The sequence below is a fragment of the Stigmatopora argus genome, chromosome 12 (genome assembly GCF_051989625.1).
Source record: "Stigmatopora argus isolate UIUO_Sarg chromosome 12, RoL_Sarg_1.0, whole genome shotgun sequence".
NCBI classification, from domain to species: Eukaryota; Metazoa; Chordata; class Actinopteri; order Syngnathiformes; family Syngnathidae; genus Stigmatopora; species Stigmatopora argus.
The window spans coordinates 5997036-6018505 of NC_135398.1; the positions used below are offsets into that span (position 1 = coordinate 5997036).

A 21470-nucleotide genomic window follows, 5' to 3' on the forward strand; every position below is an offset into this window, starting at 1 on the left:
CATGTTAAATTCTTGCCATGTGTGCTCAGAACTCAAAACTCTTATAGTTTAAATCACATGTGTCAAAGTGGCAGCCAAATCTGGCCTGGGAAAGTAAATCATGAGTGCCAACTTTCTGTTTTAGGATCAAATTAAAATGAAGAGTATAGATATATATATATTAAATCTCCTGATTTTCCCCCTTTTAAATCAATAATTGTATTTTTTTAATCATTTTTTTCTGTTTTTTAGTTCAAAAATCATTTTGTAAAATCTAAAAATATATTTTAAAAAGCTAAAATAAACATTGTTTTAGATCTATAAAAAAAAACTGAATATTCAGGGCTTTTAATCCAGTTCTTTTAATCCATTTATATAAAAAAAATCTAAATATTATATCTAAAATGGTCCGGCTCACGTGAAATCAAGTTGACGTTAAAGTGGCCCGCGAACCAACCCGAGTCTGACACCTATGGTTTAAATTGTCTTTACCAAGTAAGATGAATAGAAATGGCATTAATCCTCTGCAAACCCCTAAAGACATGAAAAGCAATAACATTTCAATTGAAAGCTTTTTTTTAATTATTGGTATTGTGCTGATTGATGTATTTGTCTCTTAGCCACTAGTTTAATTGGTATACTACTAACATAGAGATTTGATGGTGATATAATGAAAAACTATTTTTTTCCCCTTTTAAACAGGGAATAACACTCAAATGCCTGCATGTGTTGTTATTTTATCTTTGTGTGCTACTATTTATGTTCAAATCAAAGCTATTGCTACCGTAACACCGACATTTGGTTCGCCCAATCCTATCTTTTTTGGACATTTATGCTTTAATGAGCTCACTACGGCATCATCAAGTCACTGTGCGTTTTTGTGATTTGTTTTGATTTCCCTCTCTTTATTATTTCTAAAACCTTAGAGACCATCTATTTTATGAACAGGTTTATTGCACACTACTAAATCCCGGCCTTAGAGCATTTAGGCTGAGTTGCAACCCCTTTACGAATGAAAGAAGCAGTAAAGTGAACATGTCCAAGTCCCGACTCAGCCATGGAGTCATTTATCACAATGTGCATGTGTGTATGTTTGATCTATCGTTTCTGTAGGAGGCGTGTTGGCTTTTCCCCTGGGGGATTACTGGCCGTGTTTACACGTGCTATTCAGTCAGCGTTCCCTCTATGGCACCATCCCATGGAGTTCAATGGCTTTGTTAGACATCATGAGAATGGGAAGGTGCAAGTATGGATGATTATTAAATAAAAAAGAAAGGTCGTCTTAACCTGACTTTGAACAAGGAAAGTGTTGGTAACAAAAAATAGGTTTTAGAGAGAGAGAGATAAAGGGGGAGAGATGGAGGTGAGAGAGAGTTTGAGCGTTCGAGAGAGAATGTGTGAGAGAGAGGGAGTGAGAGAGAGACAGAGAATGATAGAGAGCAAAAGAGAGCAAGAGAGGTTGTGAGAGAGAACATGAGAGAGCGTGCGAGACAGGGAGAGGGAGTGAGAGAGAGAGAGAGCAAAAGAGAGCGAGAGAGATTGTGAGATAGAATACGAGAGAGCGAGAGAGAGGAAAAGAGAGCGAGAGAGGGTGTGAGAGAGAATACGAGAGAGCGAGCGAGAGAGCAAGAGAGAGCGAGAGAGGTTATGAGAGCGAATACGAGAGAGCGAGCAAGAGAGGGAGAGGGAGTGAGAGAGAGACAGAGGTGTAGAGAGCGCAAAAGAGAGCGAGAGAGGTTGTAAGAGAGACAGAGTGATAGAGAGAGCAAAAGAGAGCGAGAGAGGGGGCAAGAGTGATAGAGAGAGCAAGAGAGGTTGTGAGAGAGAATACGAGAGAGCGAGAGAGGGTGTGAGAGAGAATGCGAGAGCGCGAGGGAGAAAGTGAGAGAGGGTGTGGGAGAGTACGAGAGAGACACTTTTTAATAGCAAAAAAAAAAAGATCTGGATTAGTCATTGTGCTTGCTGTACATGGGCTGCAATGAAGTAGTGGCCTCTAGGTGCATCCCATTCCTCTTCTGAGGAGTAACATGCACCGTGCATGGCAATCATCTGCTGCACTGGGAGAAGCTTAAAGACTTGGAAGTGCGAGGGAGGGAGTGAGGGAGTGAGGGAGGGATGTTTGGGAGTGGGGAAGGGGGAGCGTTGTGCGATTGTCACTGTCTATGTATGTTGATTTGGAGAAGAGCAAGGGCAGAGCAGAGCAGAGTAAAGTAAGGAAGGAGGCATGCGATAAGAGACACGTTTTCGGGAGGGAGCTTGGAGGGAAAACCATTAAAGCCAGAAGTGATCTGTCGGAAGGAGCGTTGATACTGCAGCATCAGTGACGTCACACGCAGCTTTCAAAGGCTTGCGCGCACGTTTTTAATCTCAACAGGAGGTTAGTACTGATAAGGAGAAAAATGTCCCTTAGAACATTTAACTTTGCCTTTTTTTTAGGCCAGAGAATGCCTGTAGTACTTCATCAGTCATGGACGCAATTTCTGCTTCACTTGAATGGGAGTTCAAATTGAGTTCATATTTTGAGACTTGAAATGTAATGTGGTGTTTTTGCAATACTAAAAAAGATTGATTGATGGCTGTGTACAAATTGATGACGTTTGAGCTTTTTTTCACTTTGTTTTTAACTTTCAGAGACTTTACTCTGGGCCTGAAATCGTGTGCAGTAAGCAGTATTGCATTTTATATGTTTACGTTGTACCTGTATCTGGCATAGTAATGTTCAACTTTTTCACTTGAAAGTGGGTTTTTGCATTCCCATGATTTAGTTTCAATTCCGATTTTTTTTCTAGGTTTAATAGCTTCCCAGGATGCACCGTATTACAACCTCAGTATTTAATGAGGGTTGGTTGTAAACACCTCTTTAAATGAGCCTGAGCTTTACGAAAGCGTTTCACACTAAACTTGTTATCTAAGGGTTGTTTGGTGAAAGCATTGGCAGCTCCATTTAAGCTTCACCAACAGATGTTCCCCACCGCGTGAGAGAGACGGTCAGGTCAAACCGGGTTTTATTGTAACCCTCTGCGTCCTTAATGCACACAGCATCAACAAAATTGGCTTTTCTCCATCGAAGGGTCTCACGAGAACAATCGAAGCCGAGAACGTAGCCTCGGGATGAAGTCATTTATCCTCCGACGAGAATGGGATATAACAAAATCGTTGACGATTTTGAGTGACACGCTTTCAAATGGGATCGACGTTAAGAAGCGGTTTTAGCCTCTCAGCTGCAAGTGACATTCACGATGAGGGCTTATTACAAGAACAATTTAACTGCGGGTCACTATAAAATGACTTTGCTGTCCTCGTCAGATTCAATTAGGCATCATGAAAATAGAGGAAAATATTGTAAAGACCTATTTGAAGTGGCCAAATTAGGCATTTTACTCTTACAATAAATAGAAGCTGAAATCGGATTGGATAAAAAAATGACTAAGTTATTAGGTTTTGATGGGGAAAATAGGTTGTAAATGTACAGTACAAATGTGCAAGAAAAAATCCTCAAGTGCTTTGGAATGCCTTTATATTATAGAATAAAATGACCATTAAATGCAGAACGAAGTTAAAAGATGAAACATTCTCCCAAACACATTTTTTCACATTTGAATAACGATCACGTTAGTCAAAATTCATGCATTAAATGTGATTCATTGGCCATATTGTCTTAATCTATCAGAAAGATCCCGCCAACGTGTACACAGACGATTTTATTTAGCAAAAGCTCAGTGCAAAAAGTACCCGACAGCAATTGAGCTGATATCTTCTTTATATACACACACACACACACACACAATTGTTTTCCCTCAACAAACGCAATGGCGACGATATAAATAAACTGCGTTGGCCCGAAGGTACATGGGTGTTGAATGAAGCATAAAATCCTGCATTGTCACATTACAGCTCAGTGGGGGGAAGTAAAGACGCCTTCTTCAACTGCTTAGTTGGCCACGCTTTATTTCACTCTCCCCATGAACTCTCCATCTGCCCCTTTTGCGAGTCGCCCTCGCTACTTTCCAGCCTGTTTGCGAGAAAACACCATTTGCGCGCGGGCTTGGCGTTCACCGCAGATGGGATGAATTATTAAGGCTAATGCGAAAAGGTCGTACGCCGCCGTGGCAAATATTGTCGCCAAAGCCTTTGGCCTCAGAGGATTTCCGCCAAGTGGAGCGTTCCCGTGGGTTTCACGTGTAGGCTGTTCCATATGGCACGTTAACATCACGCCAGAGGTGTTTTCCCATCATTAAATGTCTATGAACTCTCTCACGTTGTTCCACCTCGCCGTCTTCCTCTCTCTCTCTTCGAGCGTGCAAATCACTGCAGTTCTTCCACTCAGACGCTGCTCTGTATCTGTCCTCTCTCCCTCAAGTGAGCGACCATGCGCCTTCGTTGCTCCTCTTCCTCGCCGCTCGACTCCCACCGCTTCGAGATCCTTTCATCATCCGGCCAGGCGCTCTCGCCGCCGCGCCGGGGTCGCTGAACGACCGCCGGGAGGACTTCTGGGACGGGACGCAGCTGCGCGCCGGTCGGGACGGAGGAGACCTTTGCTCGGACCCTGCTCTCCGGGGAGGGCACATTCAGAAGGCCAGCTCGTCTCGGATACGTCAAAGACGTCTCGCTGAATGTAAGTCTGTGGTTTGATATATGACGGCACGTGACAATGCTTGGTTTATGTCTGGGAACAATGTTGACTTTTGCTGGGGTTATGCACTGTCGCTCGAGTGTTTCGTGTTCTGGTCGAGTCACCACGCGGACTGTAATAAGAGTAGGAGTCCATTTATACACTCGTGGTAAGGATTTCAATGGAACTTTTCTCAGGAGTGAAACAGACAGGTTGGGAGATGGAAGAGAGCAATTGAGCAATTTAGTTCCTCTGTCCTGGATGGCGCTTAACAGTTAACAGGGATTGATAGAAGAATACTATATTCAGATCTAGGACAAGCAACAGGTGATAAGCCGAGTAGATTTTCAGAAGAAAACAGTGTTAAAAAAAGAAATCATTTCTTGCCTTTCATTCCATACACTGAAGCTGTTTTGACAGCTCTTAGCCTCTATCTGCAAGCTTGATTTTTCTTACCCAAAGTGGGTTATGTCTGGTAAGTGCCAATCGATCAGCTATAAACCACTATGTTTCACCTGAAAGACCGAATGCAGAAATTATGAATAGACACGGGATGAAAATAATGGGCACTCGGACGTTTCGTCGAGACGTTTGGTCCCCGGACGTTTGGTCCCCGGACGTTTGGTCGACCGGACGTTTGGTAGAACAGACTCTCTCTCTCTCTCATGATTATAATTTTGAGAGCAAGAGATTACCTGGTTGCTCGCTTTCAACAGTAAACTCCGGTTGACCAAACGTCCGGGGACCAAACGTCTTTCGACGAAACATCCGGTCACGAAATAATGGAGCAAAACTATCTCATTTCTATCCTTTCTCACATTTCCAGGTGGGATCATCTTTTTGCAGCATCCTAAATCCTCACACTCTAATAAGGACTGCATGGCTGTTACATCATCATAACCTCCCCTCCCCTTCAAAATGGACACTCGTGTTTCCACATTCCCGCCTGTGACCTCCATATGAGCTTCCACAACTCCGAGCAGCGCCGTCCCAGAATTCCAGCTTCACGTGGTGGTCAAAAGGAGCGCCGATCCCGGTCTCTAGCGGTCGCGGCTGCTCTTGGCGCCCACAGCCATGCAGGTGTCCTTTGCGTGCACAGACCACGGGCTGAAGGCCCCGCGCAATGGTGAGCACAGCAAACAGAACACCACCAGCCCCAACACCACCAGCCAGGCCCGCGCCCGCTTTCGCACGGTGGCCCTGATCGCTCGCAGCTTGGGCTCCTTCACTCATCGTTACCACCACAACCTTAAGGAGTCCACCGCCAAGCTCACCGGCATGAAGTACAGGTAAGTCGTCTCTCACTTTTTCAAGAACACTTGCCACTGTGGGGGGGGGGGGAAACTGGGATGGATGGAGCCTGATTGTGGAAATGTAGATGAACAGGAACTGGCAGTCAGTGGGGGGATGTGGATGGGTTTTCCATAATTATCTGAGGGAAAATGATCAGGAAGACCGTTTGGTAGATTTGTATGAATATTTAATCACCGAAAAACCCTGATGAGCAATGTAAGAAAATGGATTAATCTGAAATACTTTTCCTTATGATTTGGGAGGTGGAAAGCATCCAATTTAACTTAAATGCATTAGGGTTAACTCGCTTATATTAGTCATGGTCATTAACTCATTGGGTACACTTGATGTCTACAAGTGACTAGCTCATTTAATTTCATAAAAGAAGCATGAAAAGAGTCACATGATTGGACATTTGTCATGGTCAATGGCCATTGTTTTCTATTTGGGTGGACTATATTTTTAGGGAAAAAAAGAAGCTTAATGACCTTGTTATTGCCTATAATATATGGCTTTTTGATAACAAATACACAGATGTGAAATTTATTAGGGCTCTTATTTATTTAGTCCAAAGTTAATAAGGGAGCAGTACTGTATTTTTTGGAGTATAAGTTACACTAACTAAAGAATACACAATGTAAAGGAAAGAAAATATATATGTAGCACTGGACTATAAGTTTAGAACACACTTCTTGGGATAGGTTTTACTTTTTCAGAAACAAACACCAAACATACCTTAAAGCACATCTGTCAAAGTGGTGGCCCGGGGGCCAAATCTGGCCCGCCGCATCATTTTGTGTGGCCCGGGAAAGTAAATCATGAGTGCCGACTTTCTGTTTTAGGATCAAATTAAAATGAAGAGTATAGATGCATATTAAATTTCCTGATTTTCCCCCTTTTAAATCAATTGTAATTTTTTAATCAATTTTTACTGTGTTTTTAGTTCAAAAATCATTTTGTAAAATCTAAAAATATATTTAAAAAAGCTAAAATAAACATTGTTTTAGCTCTAAAAAGAACCTGAATATTCAGGGCTTTTAATCCAGTTATTTTAATCCATTTATTTAAAAAAAATCTAAATATTATATCTAAAATGGTCCGGCCCACATGAAATCGAGTTGACGTTCACGCGGCCCGCGGACCAACCCGAGTCTGACACCCTTTCCTTAAAGTAACAAACTGTTCACATAAGAGTTATTCATATAACTATAGCATCATCAGAAGGTAAAGTTTTTGAACAGCGAGGTACTAATTTGCTTGGCCAAACATCAACAGAGCAGATGATTTACGTAACAATATAGTGCCAAGTGTAATCGAGCTAAGCCGTGGAGCTCTCCGTGTGTGGCCGAGTGGGAGTTGTAACGAGGCTGGGACGAGTAAACAACACTCGCTTATCCCAATGAGTGGGCCCTCAGCGTGGAACGCAGGTTGGCTTCCAACTTTTTTTCACTCAACCAGAGGACGAGCACAGGCGCAATGACAAAACGAGATGAAATTATAAGACGAGGGAGACACTTGGATCAGCCTTTTGAAAAGAAACAATTAGCAGAACACAGCAGATTGCACGCGGCCGAGTGCGTGATGTTAAGAGTCTGCGTGTCACATAATCGGATCTCATTTCTGTAACCATATGGATATTGCAGACTAGCGCCAAAAATAAAGCATTATGCAGTGGTACCTCGAATTAAAAAAATAATTGGTACCTGAAGTAGTTTCGTAACTTGAGTTTTTTTACACATGGAAAAGCCCTAATGTGTTCCAAGGTCTCCATTTACTACCAACTTGATTTTTGGGGATATGTTGCATTTCGTAACTTGAATTTCTTTCGTATCCTGAAACCAAATTTTCCCATTGGGGTGTTTTGTAACCTTAATATTTCGTATGGCAAGGAGAAAGGAAAATCCAAATTTCTTCAACAGTGTTGCCTCTGACAGGCGTGCTTACGAGCGCTTTCTTTATGTAGGAGTTCGAACTGACACGCTGCCTTCCTTTCACGGGCCAGTAATGTATTTGCTCTGGATTTGCGAGACACAGTGGAAGCATCCGAAGGCGTAGGAAGTCAAAGCAAAAAAAGAAAAAGAAAATGCAGAGCTTAAACTAATAATAGCACCACCTGGAGCGTTTTAAGTTGTCATGGTAATCCAAAAATAGTGCAGGTCCAACGGCAGGGGTTCCTCACGCGCAACCTTCCAGGGCAGTTTGACCTTTTCTTACTCATGGGAGAATACACGCAGACTAAAAGTGGCCCAAACATGAGAGATAAGAGAAGATGCACTCTTCCCCTTTTGTTGGCACGGTTGGACTCGACTGGATCGTACTTGAAATATATACGATTAAGAAAGCGTGATATGGTTAGACCCCAAAAACTGAGGTGTAGGAGCAATGTTTGGTTCTCTTTTGTTTTGTCAGTTTTAGAATAAAGTCAACTGGGGAGGAAAAAATAGCTCAAGGCATTTTATTTTTATTGGCAGAACTATGTATGGAAGGATACTTTAGAAAAAGCCGCTTTTAATATATTTAAGTGTGTTTTTTTCTGCTGCGATTTGATGTTTGAAGGGCAATCAAATGCAGTGTAAAGCTTTTATGTATTTAGTTTTTGATATTGACTCTGAAAATCTCAGTCTGTCAGTGCTTGTATTTGCTTTTTGATCATGTTAACTGTGGAAGAGTGCACGCATGAGTGCGCTTTGCTTGGCTGCTTACTGATAGAGGCCATCATGGTGCTTTTCGCTCCGGTGCGCCGTTTGACTCTGCGACTTCAGCCAAACTGTTTATTTATTTATTCTTTTTTATTGGAGTGTGCGTGTGTGTTGGCTTAATGGGAACACTATATGGAGGGCAAAAAAATCATTGTATTTACAATTGCAAAGGGAATTTAAGTAAGGTTATTTAGGTAATATTTGTACAATAAGTATAGTATAATGAAATGCAGTTTTTATGGTATAGTTTGTTTATTTGACGATGAATGTTTTAAGGTCTTGCAATATAAACTGTTTATTTATTTATTCTTTTTTTATTGGAGTGTGCGTGTGTGTTGGCTTAATGGCAACACTACACGGCGGGAAAAAAATTCTGTGTATTTACAATTGTAAAGGGAATTTATAGTGAGGTTATTTGGGTAATATTTGTACAATAAGTAGTATCATGAAATGCCGTTTTTATGGTATAGTTTATTTGACGATGAACGTTTTAAGGTCTTGCTATATACCGTATTTTCACGACTATAAGGCGCACCACATTATAAGGCGCACCCTCAATGAATGACACATTTTATTTTTTTTTCCGTATATAAAGCACACTGGATTATAAGGCGCCCTGTCTATTTTGGAGAAAATTTAAGACTTAAGTGCGCCTTATAGTCGTGAAAATACGGTATGTAATGATAGTATTTTATTGAATACACCTATGTTTCTGGCCGCACACTTTGGTGCGAGCAGTCTGGGTTCGAGTCCCACTTGGTGTCGTGAATGGTTATCTGTTTCATTGTGCCCTGCAATTGGCTGGCAGCCAACTCAGGGTATTCCCTGTGGTTGGCTGGGATAGGGTCCAGCACCCCTCGCGAACCTTGTGATATGGAAGATGAATGTATGTTTCTATACACATTGTATAATCCAAAAAAAGGAAATAATATAGTCGAATCCACATCCTTGCTGTAAAAAAATATAAATATGTCGTGAAAAATGAGGGACTTTAAATTGCATTGAAAGTGTAAGCCGTTTTGGAACTAAATACAATGAAAGCTGCCACATTTTTGCACACACTCATGCAAGCATGCGTACTGTGCAAGAGCCTGTAGGAGCAGCCTGTCATTTTCTGTTTGCCGTTCTTTGTCATATAGAACGCTTTATGCGAGGAGGGCGTGTGATTAGTCTCTGGGCTTGCATTTGAAATTCTCTTCGTCTTTTGCTTGTGGCCTCTTTTCTCCCAACTCATTTGCCTTCCCTTTGTTACATTTATTATCTATTCATTTCAAATGGCTCAAATACCACATCATTTTTTTTAATGTTGCGATATTGGAGCTCTTTCTCCCTGGTTGTTTTCATGAACACATTTTGACAGCCATCAGGTAAACGGGTGGGAATCAAAGAGGCGGCTGTTGGATAATCCCTTTTTGCCCATCAGTGTTGTCTAGTGTGGGTTTACTTTGTGTGAAAAATAACCGCCCCAGGGGAGCGAGGACTTTTCAATGTTTACGTGATGAGAGTTCGATGACAAATATTGATTTGAGTATTCTAGAGGAAGAAAAATGATGAAAAAAGGTCATAAGAAATGGGACTATATCACAGTCTCGGAGGCAGAAAATGAAAGGCAAATGTTGATTTATTGTCTAAATATCGCTTTTGGAATAGAAAGTCTGAATAGAAGCTCCATACTGTATAGAGGCTGGATAGCAGGATGCTCATAAGTGGTGACAGGTTGTTTTTTGTGAGGAGGCGTCTTCAAGTGACTCATTTGTCATTTTTCTTCAAGGCTTCTTTGGGGTAGCGTCCAACCACGAGGGATTGAGGCAAGGTCATTGGCTTGCAAAGTTGTTGATCTCATAAACAGTCAAGTTGCCCTTCAGTTGTCACATAGATGACGTTTTGCACTTTTAGGGAGTATTCATTTCTTTGGCATATTTGTTAGATGTAATAATGGTGAGAAGAATTTCACATTTTTCACTACCAAGTCCCAAATTTAAGAGATATTTTTGAACCTGCTGACTTTATTTACATTTTTGACCACTCCAGTTCAGTCCCACTTACACATTTGTAGTCACCGTTCCCATAATTCCTTTATTTTCACGTTGAAATATTTAAAATTCACAAAAACTCGGTTGCAGGGCTTGTCCTCAGATACTCTTCAAATTCACACACTCTCTTATATGCACACATACTAGACAGGGATCAGGAGTTCGCCGTCTATTATAGATCACAAGAAAGATAGCTTCACATCCACCTTCCCTGCTATAACCTCAACGGCAGTTGGGTATATCCCCTAGGTTTATTTGACTTATTTATAGTCGGATGCTTTTTATGCTTTGTATTCCCACTGGTGCATTCAAAAATTATTTTAGCTTTTTTTAAATTGTTCCCAGTTCTTTATCTCTACTTTCCACCCCATTTTGGCAAAGATAATCTAATGCATGTGTCTAATAGTTTTCTAACTTGTCTGTTCTAGCATTTGGATCTGCTATATTTTTACCACATGGTGTAAAATTGTTGTTTAGATCAGTTTCTATCAGTAACTTCAAATGATTTGCTGTTATTCTTCTCAATGGGTCCAAATTCATTGGCTGCCAATTGTGTTGATAGACATCCAATACATTTGAACTAGTGGGGCTGGCAGTGAATAAACAAATATATTCGTTCTCTGCCAACCTGTATACTGTAAAAAAAACTACTCAAAATAACTCAACTTGATAAAAATGCACAATTTTATTGATATATTCTGGTATAAAGTGATGTTGGTTATTGTCATTGTCATTTCGTGTATTGTAGAATTGTAATATTGCTTAGTTTACACTATTAATCTCTTTGATACATTTTTCTCCTTTTGATTGAATTGCCTCCCCACAGGAGAATCTTGGATAAAAATACATTAGACCTTTACTGCCAAATGATTTTTTCGTCCCTTTGGACGCAGCCTTAATGCGTGTGCAAAAACAAATCTATTTCAATGTTGGCCTCCTGTCCTTGTGATGTCTTTTTACAGTATGGTTCATATACATCACTCTGTAGGTAGACACTTGTGGCAGCTGGAAGGAGAGCGATCCGCTCTAACTGCCACTTTTGCCTCTAATGTCATCACAATTGCGCCACGTGTGCTCTCGCGGTTGGTAAACGAGATGGCGATGCAATCTGCAATCTACGTTGGAGGCGAGGGAGGCAACAAAAACTCTTAGCTCATCTTGCGTGGCATTTACGACAGATGAGAGAGCAGCTCGGCGCCCTGGAGCTGCTGGATGTCGTTCAACTTTCACGCCGTTAGAAAGTTAGAAAGTCGTCAAGGAGGGAATTAGGAGCAATTACAATCAACATATTCAAAGAACATAAGTGAGAAGAAAAGTGTGGCAATAAGCTTTTCACTTTGCAAAACTTTGCGATGCTTTAGGGAGGTTTTATGTTTTCCACTGTATTTTTCGGACTATAGGTCGCACCAGCCAAAGAATTCACAATGAAAGGGAAAAAATATTTGTAAGCCACACCGCAGAATAGTAAGTCACTCTAAGTCAAGGGTGTCAGACTCAGGGTGGTTCGCGGGCCGCTTTAACGTCAACTTGATTTCACGTGGGCCGGACCATTTTAGATATAATATTTAGATTTTTTTAAATAAATGGATTAAAAGAACTGGATTAAAAGCCCTGAATATTCCGTTTTTAATAGATGTAAAACATTGTTTATTTTAGCTTATATATTTTTTTAGATTTTACACAATGATTTTTGAACTAAAAACACAGAAAAATGGATTAAAAATTACAATTATTGATTTAAAAGGGGGAAAATCAGGACATTTAATATACATCTATACTCTTCATTTTAATTTGATCCTAAAACAGAAAGTCGGCACTCATGATTTACTTTCCCGGGCCACACAAAATTATGCGGCAGGCCAGATTTGGCCCCCGGTTCCCCACTTTGACACATGTGCTCTAAGTTATGAATCCACATTGAAAGAGAAAAACACATAAGTGACACTGGAGTATGTTGCATTTTGCACGGACAAATTAGGCATCTGTTAACATAACATATTAACACTATGGCATAAAAACACAACTGTTGGGGTCAGAGTGAAAAAAAAGACTTATAAAAGTCACAGACCCAGCCAAACAAGGAAAAAGTGGGACTTATAGTCCATAAAATGTAGTTCCAAATATATGTTGTATCAATCTAAGCCTTCTCTTATGTAAATTGTAATAATGACATGAATAACTGCAAAAAAATGCAGCGCAACGTCTTTCACATGTAACGCGTGAGATCTCGAGCCTTGAACACAAGTGACATTCGTCATGTTCTCTTTTCCTCCACAGGAATCTTGGGAAATCTGGGTTGCGTGTTTCATGTTTGGGCCTCGGTGAGTACATTTAATTAGCATAAGGGAGCACATCTAATGATTTCACAAGCAGTCAAGTGCAAACTTAAATGACCTGTGGGGGTTTGGTGGTGAAGAATTATGCACAAGCACAAAAAAAAATTGTACTATTTTTAAAGTTCAGTCTCGCTCTGACAGATTCTCACCTTCCATTCATACGCATTTAATATGAGACAATGCAAATCTGTTTGCAGAGTGTTAACATGTCCTCTTTAATATTTAAATGGTAGCTGTGCACAATTATCACTAATCAAACATTCACAGTTTGTGTGTGGGAGTGCATACTCGCTGTATATCAATTTGTTTTTCTAGTCTGCACTGCAGCATGTACAGTTTACGCCAAATTGCCTCTAGGACATGATTTCTGTAAGGGTACTAAACAAAAAAACAGCAAAAAAAATAAAGCAATGAACTGATAGTGTTGTTCCAGAATCGATAGAGCGTGAGGCATTTATATTGACAGAAATTCTATGAATGAGATTACGGCTGCAATCATATTTAAAGGAATGTGGCCACAACACACAAAAACAGATCAAAAGTGCAGCACTTTGATAGGAACAACAACAACAAAATGATAGAGCAATTCTACTTTCAAGGTCAGTCAAACAAGATTCGATCCTTAAAAGAAAAATTGAAGTTGTCATCTTGAATTCCTGTGTTGATAAAGTTTTTCAATCAGTGTCAACACAGCGTTAAAAATATATAAAGATAGCTCTGTGCCCATTCCCCTTGGGTGCCCGGTTTAATCAAATTTCAAATACCGAAACCCTCTCCATCCCCATCTAGGCTCGGGGGGCAGCTGCCCTCCCAGCGCCCCCTACAACTCCGCCCCTGAGTTGAATCTTCATTTCTACTTTTTACACTGTACTTTTCAAGCGTGTTCTATACCTAAATACTACTTAAATAGACACTGCGAGTACATTTAGAACAACTCTCACTGCCGTTCCATGAACAAAAACTTTATTAATTATCGTAACTACATATTGTGTCTTAAAACAGTAGTACAACAGATTAATGAGATCCCGTTACACTGTGCAGATACTGTATACCTAATGCTGTAGCCATTTTTCTGCTAAATCCATGCAAGGCCTTGGGGGAAATTTGATCTTTCATCCGTGGCTGTGTATTGATAGCTACAATGCTGTGATTGACTCTTGAGCCTCTTCGGGCTGTAGATGCATAACAGGTGCTGCCCGTCCATCCGCACTATCCCATTTGGAGTCTTTTAATGAGGATCTGAAAGGTTACTTTCGGAAGCTCAAGTCTCAATTTCCAATCGAAAAAATGTTGAGTGCCGTCTGCAAAGAAATGTTGCTGGACATCTTATAAACTTAGATTTTACACACTCACATTATATCGCTATCATAACACTAAATGTTATTTCCGTTTCATGAAGTGCAAACAATTTTAAAAAAACATTTGCTTACAGTCAAGTGCAGAAATATTGGTTCACCGCCACTATTTTTATAATTTGGGCTCTTAAAACGAGCGCAATTGATTTGAAATGAATTGCAGAAGTTTGTACATGTACATCCCACTTTAACATTGCCCGTTAGTAAATGGCTGCTAAAATGTTCCAAGACCAACTGTAATAGACCAATAAAACCTTAACAAAAAGTTAAATCAATTGCATTTTATTACAATTAGAAGAAGAAGAAAAAACATTGTACATTCCTATTTGCTGTACCCAAAAGCTGCAGTAACTTCATTAATTACTGTATCATATATATTTAGTATACTACTACAATGCGTTACCGTACTGTAATTGGAAAGTCACCATTTTGGACACAATGAAATCCCCTTGTGTTATTGTCTAGAATTGTCTTAAACTACAATTCCCTGTAGCACCGTTAAGATATTATGTGCATAGAGACTTCATCAATGACTCTAATACACAAATGATATATTTGTTGCTATGAGTCATTTCCCTGATGTCAACATGGTTGTAACATTCTATAGTTTTTTTGTCTTGTTTTTTTTCAGTGGAGTCCAAAAATAATGTTGACATTCTAAGACATGCTCTAAAGCCTACAGGATTAAACATTTGACAGTGATATTTATAGCATTCCAAACATTTTGACATTGATGTTTGTCTCAACAGGCACGTGGGTGACATTCGGCGGTCAGATCTCAGATGAGGTAAGACACATCATGTCAAATTCCATCCCTCGGCAATCATAAGCCACGAGCAGATGTTCTCACCCAATCATTAATGCCACCAAACTCCATCGACTGAGCGCTTGTGACAACCGCTTAAATGTTTTCCACTTAGCACATTGGTAAAAGGCTTGCATGGATAAAATGGATACAATTTTCAAGGATAAATTAACCACTAAACCTGAAGATTGCTTGTTGCTCTCGTGGATCTCTCAATTGAACAATCTGCTTAAGAAATTGTTTCTTGAAGTTGCATTGTCACACAGCTACTATATTTGCATAGAACTATAAGTTGTTATAGCTATATATCTGAGTTGTTACAGCTCCCACACATCTTTTTAAAGTACAGTGGTACCTCGAGATACGAGCTTAATTCGTTCCAGGACTGAGCTCATATGTCGATTTTCTCGTAACTCAAACGAACGTTTCCCATTGAAATGAACTCAAAACAAATTAATTCGTTCCAACCCTCTCAAAAAACACCAAAAACAAGATATTGGATTGGAAAAAGTGTTTTATTTGTTCTAATCCGCCATCTATTAATAAAGTAACACTTAACACATGCTAAAATGTGTTTAATAGTACTAAAATTATACAGATTTCGAAGGGGGGAGAGAGAGAGACGGCAATACGCTCGTAACATAACATAAACAAATTTAAATGAACTTGGATTACGATGCAGACACTCAAAAATAAGTTTAATCGAACCTAACACTAAACTTAATTCTAATTTTGTTTGACATTTTGATACCTTTCTTCTCCCGGGTTGCCTCTTTTTGCTCCGCCTCTACACTGACTTTCAGTCAATATCGAGGGTTGTTTGAGTTTGTATTCCCTTCAAAATATTCCAAAAATGATGCACACAAATGTCCTCACAATAGGATAACGCACGACCACTTGCCAACGAGAAGTAGTATTTACACCATTCGCACTGACTAACGGGAAAAAAAACACTGAAAAAATGTGACGCTCCGCCCAGTGCTCGCAGAGACATTACAAAGAGGGAGTTGCGACCAGAGACATTACACGAGGGAGTTGCGGGGAGAGAGACAGTGGCCATGATGTTCTTATGAGCAGCATCTCGCGTCCGCTGTCTGCTCGTAAATCAAAATTTGTCGCGTATCTCAAGATAAATATTTGCCCGAAATTTTACTCGTATCTCGAATTGCTCGTATGTCGAGGTACCACTGTACTGTACTTTCCTTGTTTTCCCCCTTTCCTTTGTAACTGTTTTCATGACATAATCTGCTGACCCTTGTGAAAGAGATCTTGATCTCAATTGCGTATTTATCTGGTGAAATTTTTTAGGGGGAAACAATTAAATCAGAAAACAAAAATGTTTCATCTTAAAATGATGTGTTTTTATAGTGTAATGAATACTATCGACAAATGAAGTTTCAGATAAACCGCAAATTCACTGCATTGTAAAGCAAAAGTATTTTATTTTAATAGAAACATATTAAAGTGAGATTTAAAAGCGACTCAATGAAAAGCGCTCTGAACAGTGAATGAGCATTTTTAAGACTTGACTCAAACAGAAATAAAATACGACCGAGAAAGACGCACACAACAGAGGATGTTGTAACCCTATCTTGAGTTCCATCATTTCATTTTTCTTAGTCCCACTGCATTTTTGGAAATTAATACATAAACTAGTTGACAAAATGTGAAAATATGAATCATGCAAAGTAAAAAAAAATGTCATCACTCTGAATTTAACTAATCCAGGCATGGCCCCAATTAGATGAAGGCCAAAAAAAGACAGCAACGTTAAAAAAAAAAAACTTTAATCATCTAACAGCCTGCAGACTCGATGATTAGTTCATTTCTTGAGGGCATTTCAAGGCCTCTGTTTTTGAAGATTAAAATCGAGTGGGTGTTAAGAATATTTCATGCCTTATGGAAGTATACATAGAAGTTCACGAGGGGAACCTTTTCCTGTCTGTTTCAGGTTGCCGAGCAGCTGATGACGATTGCGTACGAAAGTGGGGTCAACCTCTTTGACACGGCAGAAGTCTACTCGGGCGGGAAGTGAGTGATCCCCTCACCCTTTTTCGACGTTTAGCGATAAACAAGGTTTGGTTTGTCCCACAATGCAGCAGCGAGTATTTACCACTTGGGGCTACTCATTACGTTCATAGTTGATGTATAGGAATAATATTGTATTTCCGCTGGTAAAATGTTGGTGTGTTCGTGCCATCAATGTCAGATAACAGTCTTGCACTCTGAAAAATTACTTCGATCTAATCATCATTTATCTGTTGTGCCCCGTGGTGATTTTTTTGTTTGCTTACAGAGCAGAGATAATCCTGGGCAACATCATTAGGAAAAAGTGCTGGAGGTATTGTATAGGTTGCTTATAGATTCCCAATATGCTTTGCAAGTTAGTATTTTTAATTCATTTAGTATCAGACTAAAATCCTCAAACATGAAAACTGCTGTTTTATAGGACTTGGCTTCACATTGAAAATATGTTCACATAGGAAAATATTTACAGTGACACTGTTATTTGGGTAAACACTAAAAATCGTTGTCTTTTAAAACAATCTCTTGGTTATTTTTTTTTGGGTATTGTGTTCATCTGTTGCTAAATTACAGAGAAAATCCCATTAGTCATATTTATATCTCATTGCAATACAATGTTAGATCATTGAAGTTTAATCTAAAAGGATTCATTTCAAAATAAAAGTAAGTTATTCTTAACTGCAATTTCACATTATATCACCTAATCTTTCACTTATACAATGTGAACCTGTCATTTACAGGTTTACATGGTATGCTCTTTCTAACTTTTAAATACAATAAAAATCCAGGCTGAAAATGCTATAAAAAATGAAGGCGGTAAAAATATGAGAAAAATAAACAGATGTGCTAAAGCCAAAATTTAAGACCACTTTCTAATCAAATGTTCATAGCTTCCCGAATTATTTTTGTCTTCCCATAGGCGATCCAGTCTAGTGATCACCACAAAACTCTACTGGGGAGGAAAGTAAGTGTGTGTTTGTACATTCACCTCAAGCAAAAACAAGCATGATGCTGATTTGGATTTTAGATCCATTTATTTACATATTTTAATCCGCACTCATCATGACTTTCCCTGGAGCTTTTTATTCATTGTAGTGTTTATTTTTGCTGGAATCTGCTTTCAACTTGTACTAGTTGCATGACTACCCGCGTAAACATGCATCTCAGAACACCTCTATATATATTCTACTCATGAATCCAGATTATTCTGAAAGATGAATCAATTAACACCTTTCCAACAGCACATATTATGCAGTATATCAATCCACGTCCCCAAATAAATGAGGCATGGATGAGTATAATTGCGATTGCCACTTTCATTAAAAATGGGACGTCAAGTTGCATGGAAAAGTTTGAATGAAGGACAAATAGCCCATTGGCACAAGTGCTTTTTGTTTCCGCAGTTTCCAACTGTCTGTGCTGGATAAAGTGGAAAATATAATAAAACAGCACCCACAGCAGCTTTTGAGAACCGGTTTGCCCACCCCTGATTTAGACGCTCATTCCAGAGAAGCTGGATAAGAAAATTGAACCTGCATATCAAATTTCAATTATCTCGAAAGCAGACCGGAATGCTAATGGGGTCCCTAATGTGGCCGTAAAACCGACACTACGAACTAATGCTGCTGCAATTAGTTTGAAAGTTTGTGCTGGGGAGAATTTCAATCTACAGAAATTGACTACATTTCCCAGGAGTAAAATGGACATGTATTATGTAGTCCATCTCTTTGAATAGCCATAAACATATCTTTTAGAATTGTAGCCCAAAAAGTTTCGACCTAGGTTTCATCAGACAGGACAAATCACCCAAAAATTAGAATGCTTCATATTACGGTCATTAAAAAACACAATTTGGGCTATCTAGACTTTATTCAACTGTGTGCTAATGTGTGTGTATTCACAGGTATTTGTTTTCTTTTTGCGTTCCAGGGCAGAGACAGAGAGAGGCCTCAATAGAAAACACATTATTGAAGGTAACAGATGTTCTCTCCTCCTGCTTTGTCCTTCACATCATCCCATTACGTGGATCCCTGTAGCCCCTTTCTAATCTTCTTCTTTTATCTGGGTTCCTCGCGTCGTCTTTTTTTCCTGTCTGTGTCTTCTCAAACATTTCTAGTAGTCACAGTGCACTAATGTACTCTTCTGAAATCTTTGTAAGATGCAATAACTGCATAATTGAGTCTGTTTTCTTCATGCTGGGTTACCTTTACTGTATGAAACGTTGACAAATGGTTTGCAAAGTTATTGTGGGTCATTTAATCTGTTATACAACTTCCCAGGGATTTTTTTTTATAGATATTTGATTTAACATTGAAAAATAAATTTGAGGAAACGCAGTTATATCTTGGATTGGATTGGATAACTATATTCATCCCGTATTCGGGAAATTTCGTTGTCACAGTATGCAGAAATAGGAAAGGCATTTTAGACATAAATAGATAGGTAATAAGTAAGTTAATAAATAAATACATGAATAAATATATAAATAAATAAGTGTGTTGCTGTAATATATATATATATATATATATATATATATTAGATATATATACATATATTTATATACATATACACAAACGTGTACATACACATATATATATATATATATATATATATATATATATATATATATATATATATATATATATATATATATATATATATATATATATATATATATATATATATATATATATGTTCCACTCAGGGCCAGTTTTTGCTATGCACAATGTGGACGAATGGCCAGGGCGCGTTTTATTTGGGGGTGCACAAGAGCCCTCCTATTTATTTTTTTTAAATTATTATTTTTCTAGTCTATTATCCATTATTGCCGCATCATGTTCGTGGCATAGGCCATCTGCTCTGTGGCAAAATTAACCAGGACCGCCTCTGCTTCCACTTCTAGTTCCATCACTTGATTTTGCAAATGTGAAATTCCATTTATAATGATTGTGGAATTAAGACATCTGAAACCAAAGTGGCTTTTTTTCACCTGGGACCCCTCATGAGATAAGATATAAAAGTTCAAGTCTAGTCTGTCATCATCCCAGACACCCTCAGGGGAATGATCATTTATTTGAATTCCCTGAGCCCCAAGGGGGAAATTAAGGCACAAATCGAAGACAATGCCTTGCTTTGGACGTAATTCTTCACTTGAAACCCCATCGCAACCGTCCTCCAAACATGCCTTTTGGCCCAATGCGCATTGCACCTCTCACAGTGACTCAGCTCTCACTCACATCATTAGCATTCACAGCAGCTACTCCAACTTGCCCCTTCAAACAAGTGTGAGTTTTGCAGTGTATATTACTACTACAAAAGAATGGACGCTAAGGAGTTGAGGACATTTTTAGGTTAAAAAAAATGGCGCAAGGGCCCAAGTGTGATAGCCTGCAGTGCATGGGTCTGATTTGAGGTGTCACATTTGTAAGAGTGCACATAAGTATGTTATATCCACAGTGAGCTCGGAACCATATTTGGACACTTGTATCGTAAGTGGGGCAGTGGATTGTCGTCTGATGTCGCTCAGCCAATTAGCAAAAAGAAAGTTATGACACTAATAGCATAATTGACTTATACTGATGAAGAATCCTTGGTGAAATTTTGATGTTCCTAAAAATTTGGGAAGATAGATACAAGTACCAATTTGTACCTAAAATGTGAAAATGTCAAGTTAGTCATTTTAATGAATGTAGTATAATATGCAGTATTTTCTCCTCTAATTCTCATTCAAGTTGAAACCCACAAACAAGCTCGCTAAGCTTATTTTGCATTATTAAACACTATTAATCACTATAAGCAAAGCTCGGGGCCTAAGGTGATCCTTGGCTCGCAGATTAAGCGCCAAATTGAGTTTCGCCCTCTGACTTGTCCCAAGAACACTTCTAATGAGTACCACAGACGAATAGTGCCGAGGTGACTGCAAGAAAATGAGTCTGTCTCTGCAAACTCTCTTTGAAATTTAGCACACAGGACGGAGTGATTCCTTGACTGTCTCATCTTTTGTGGAAACAGAATATATTGTTCATAGCAGACACCAGAGGAATGTCTTTGTTGTTCAACATCTTGTTTGATGCTCCAAAAATAGACTTCTCTTCAGAGAAAATAATCTCCAAAACGGAGGACGCTTCTCACCGTGACGGCGAGGGCTCAGATTAGGATCCATGTTCTGTCTGTTTCTGGGATTTTGGGAGTGCAACTGAAATCTCCACTGGGATTACTTACAGACAAGGAAGCCTCTGGCGCTAATCTGCCTCGCACACTTAAACAGTGGAAGATGTGTATGGAGTTCCCCTTGGCAATCTATTAAATTGCTGCCCTCATTTAGGACATCTTT

General features: G+C 39.2%; 1 protein-coding gene across 3 annotated transcripts in view; it reads left to right on the forward strand.

Annotated features, from left to right (window-relative positions):
* Positions 1 to 21470, forward strand: part of kcnab1b (potassium voltage-gated channel subfamily A regulatory beta subunit 1b) — a 37817-nt gene that overhangs the window by 9109 nt on the left and 7238 nt on the right. The window contains exons 1-9 of one of the 3 annotated variants that reach the window (XM_077615068.1): positions 2112 to 2356; positions 4340 to 4594; positions 5418 to 5880; positions 12894 to 12937; positions 15057 to 15094; positions 17064 to 17143; positions 17409 to 17453; positions 18057 to 18101; positions 19067 to 19110. In XM_077615068.1, coding sequence (XP_077471194.1) covers positions 5666 to 5880; positions 12894 to 12937; positions 15057 to 15094; positions 17064 to 17143; positions 17409 to 17453; positions 18057 to 18101; positions 19067 to 19110 — 511 coding nt within the window. In that variant the 5' untranslated portion in view covers positions 2112 to 2356; positions 4340 to 4594; positions 5418 to 5665. Of the gene's footprint in view, positions 1 to 2111; positions 2357 to 3816; positions 4200 to 4339; positions 4595 to 5417; positions 5881 to 12893; positions 12938 to 15056; positions 15095 to 17063; positions 17144 to 17408; positions 17454 to 18056; positions 18102 to 19066; positions 19111 to 21470 lie in introns of those variants that run through there. The other 2 variants (XM_077615071.1, XM_077615069.1) reach the window with 2 other exon arrangements.